Source organism: Monoraphidium neglectum (assembly GCF_000611645.1).
Source record: "Monoraphidium neglectum strain SAG 48.87 unplaced genomic scaffold scaffold05213, whole genome shotgun sequence".
Classification (NCBI taxonomy): domain Eukaryota; kingdom Viridiplantae; phylum Chlorophyta; class Chlorophyceae; order Sphaeropleales; family Selenastraceae; genus Monoraphidium; species Monoraphidium neglectum.
The window spans coordinates 1-2,684 of record NW_014008417.1 but is presented as its reverse complement, the minus strand read 5'-3'; the positions used below and the strand labels follow the sequence as shown (position 1 = coordinate 2,684).

The 2,684-nt window shown below is 65.8% G+C and overlaps 2 protein-coding genes across 2 annotated transcripts; one reads left to right on the top strand and one right to left on the bottom strand.

The window, feature by feature from the left end:
• Nucleotides 1-127: 127 nt before the first annotated feature.
• MNEG_15309 (hypothetical protein) lies at nucleotides 128-586 on the bottom strand (the record flags this gene model as incomplete). The annotated part of the gene is made up of 1 exon (XM_014036221.1): nucleotides 128-586. One exon carries the CDS (start codon nucleotides 584-586, stop codon nucleotides 128-130), a length of 459 nt encoding a protein of 152 aa, XP_013891675.1.
• A 349-nt stretch (nucleotides 587-935) lies between these two features.
• MNEG_15308 (hypothetical protein) lies at nucleotides 936-1,144 on the top strand (the record flags this gene model as incomplete). The annotated part of the gene is made up of 1 exon (XM_014036220.1): nucleotides 936-1,144. A coding segment is annotated over one exon (209 nt), but the record flags the coding sequence as incomplete, so codon positions are not given.
• Between the last annotated feature and the right edge of the window lie 1,540 nt (nucleotides 1,145-2,684).

Genomic DNA, 2,684 nt, shown 5'->3' with positions numbered 1-2,684 from the left:
CGCGTGCGCGCCACGGGCGCGCCCTGTTGCCGGCCGGCTGGGGGCGCGCACCCGCCCGCAGCCGCCGCGGACGCGGGTCGGAGCAAGCCCTGGCCCCCCTCCGCCCAAGTCATGCATTTAAGATAGACTACTCTATAATGATCACAGTGTACCTGATGTTCAGGATTGCTCTTTCCAGCTGCACCTCCTGTGACAGGACCGCCGGCGGCAGCAGGCCCCGCAGGTAGAGCCTATCCCGCTCCGCCTCGCTGAACGCGAGCCCCTTGTTGTACTTTGGGTGCCGCATCAGGTCCACGCCGCTGATGACCTGGCGCACCCACGGGGTGGTGGGGCGGCCGGCCTTGTCCTCGTCGACTTCAAAGCGCGTCGAGAAGGCGCGGCGCGGCACCGAGGCGCTGGGCGCCGCCGCGGCGGCGGGGCGGGGCTGCTCGGCGGCGGGGCACAGGGCCGTCACGGCGTTCCAGGACGCTAGGGCGCGCAGGCCTGCTGACGAGGCGGCCTCTGCGGCATGGTGGCACCCGAGGGCACCGGCTAAGAGTTGTGAAACGCCCGCCAGGGCGCCAGGCCCAATAGCAGGACCTGGCATGGCGGTCACCAAGCCTTATATGGCCCAAGGAGACGGCTTTCGCGTGCAAGAGGGCTAGATCGGTATGAAACTCGCCGCAAAGATGCGCCTGAGGTCGTATGCTGGCTTATGTGGGATACAATCAGGCACACGATATTGCCTTTACGCACATTGGTCGCTAGCTCTTGTGTTGAACTCGGTGACACCGAGTGAGCATCCTAATGCCCATTTCTCCTCATCGCACGGCACACTCGATTCATTTTGATCGTCAAGCTTGATTTTACTCATGCCGGCCGCTGTTTTTCAACCAGATCTGCTACCCGCAGTGCTGCAGTAACTACAAGCAACCCAGGCAGCCCGCGCAGGCAGCATGGGGCAGGTACTAAGCGGCCTTGAGATCAAGGTCTACACGGGTGCAGACCCAGAGGCGCAGGAGAAGTACAAACACCGGCAGCGCAATCGCTGCGACGCGCGCGTCGACGACTTGTGCCGCACTCTCGCTGGCGGCTGGGGCCAGCTGCGTGAGAACGTGCCTGTTGCGTGGCGAAACCTACAGGAGTGCTACGCCGCAGAAGAGGGGTGCGTGTCCCTGCGGAGCGCCAGTGTTACTGGGGTTGAGATGTCGCGGCTGTGGACCGCAGTAGCTCCCAAGCAGCGCCTGCTGGATTTGGCGCCGCTCAGCGCATTTGCGCGAATCCCATCCCCATCTGTGCGGCGCTGCTGCACACGAAAATCATCAACGTCGCGGCAGCCACCATGGCCGGCGGGTGGCGGTAGGAGCAGCGGCGCTGTGATGGTGCTGGCGCATCGCCCCAGCTGAAACCCTGACATGCCGCAACCCACTGTCATGCTCATGCCTTGTCAATGAGCAGGAAAGAGCCCACACACCCATACATATACGTGACCATAAACGAGGCATCATCAGCGCAGCCGCAGCAGGAGCAGCAGCAGCAGCAGCAGCAGCAGCAGCAGCAGCAGCAAGAGCAGCAGCAACAACGAGCAACAACTGGCGTGTCCCCGCAAGCAACCGGCAGCGAGCAGCGTGACGGGCAGGACACGGCTGCCGCAATTACAGGGCTACCACATCGTTCAGAGGGGCAGCCGGCACGACGGTGGTGGGGGCCGCATAGTGAACAGCAGCAGCAGCAGCAGCAGCAGCAGCAGCAGCAGCAGCAGCAGCAGCAGCAGCAGCAGCAGCAGCAGCGGCAGCAACAGCAAGAGCAGCCTCAGCAGTTGCAGCAACAGCCGCTGCAGCGGCCGCAGCAGCAAGACCAGCTGCAGCCGACAGGCGGCTCTTGGTGGCCGTTCCGCGGCGAGCCGAGCCGGTCCCCTTAACCGTGCACTACGCAACATGCCTGACGCCGGTTTTGGCCCCTTCTGGCCCAGGCTGGCGCTCTGCAAGTCACAATCGTGCATGCCCCAGCAGCCGCCCGCGCGGCCGCGCCGGGCCCGCTGCACAAGCGGGCCCCGCCAAAGCCCGCCCAAGCGGGTGTTGCGCGCGGGTCTGTGTCACCGGCCGGTCCAAGGGTGGATTTGAAGGTCATGCAGCTTCCGTTTTATCTTTTGCAACCTGTTGTATCATTCATTTGCGCATTGACCGTGCGCGAGCAAAGCCAACGGATGTAAGACCCCGCGCAACACAGCATACCCGATGACAACCTGACATCCAGCCCTCACTGCGGCGGCGCACATCTGGAGCACCCCCTACTCAGGGCGCTCGGGCACAGCCTTTGCCTAGGTTTTAAAGGGGGCGCTTTCATCCGCACCACTCCCCCCTCACGAGGCCCTGGCGCTGAGCGGCTGCACCTGCCGGCTGCTGGCTGCGCCGCCGCCGCCGAACCCGAACGCCCGCCTGCCGGGGCCGAGACCAGACCCCGCCTGTGCCCGGCCGACAAACACTCACACAACTAGCAGCTGCGACGAGGCCGGGAAGAAAGATGTCAGGTCAGAGAGTAGTATTACAAGACCGGGCGGGTGCGCCGCACCGCAGGTGGCGCGGCGGCCCGTCCCAGGCGGCGCCCCGCCCGCGCGCCGCCGGCGCCCGGGGGGCTGTCGAGGCGCGCGAGCGGGGCGCCGCGCGGCGCGGCGGCGCGGGCGGGTATTGAGGGGCGCGGCGGGG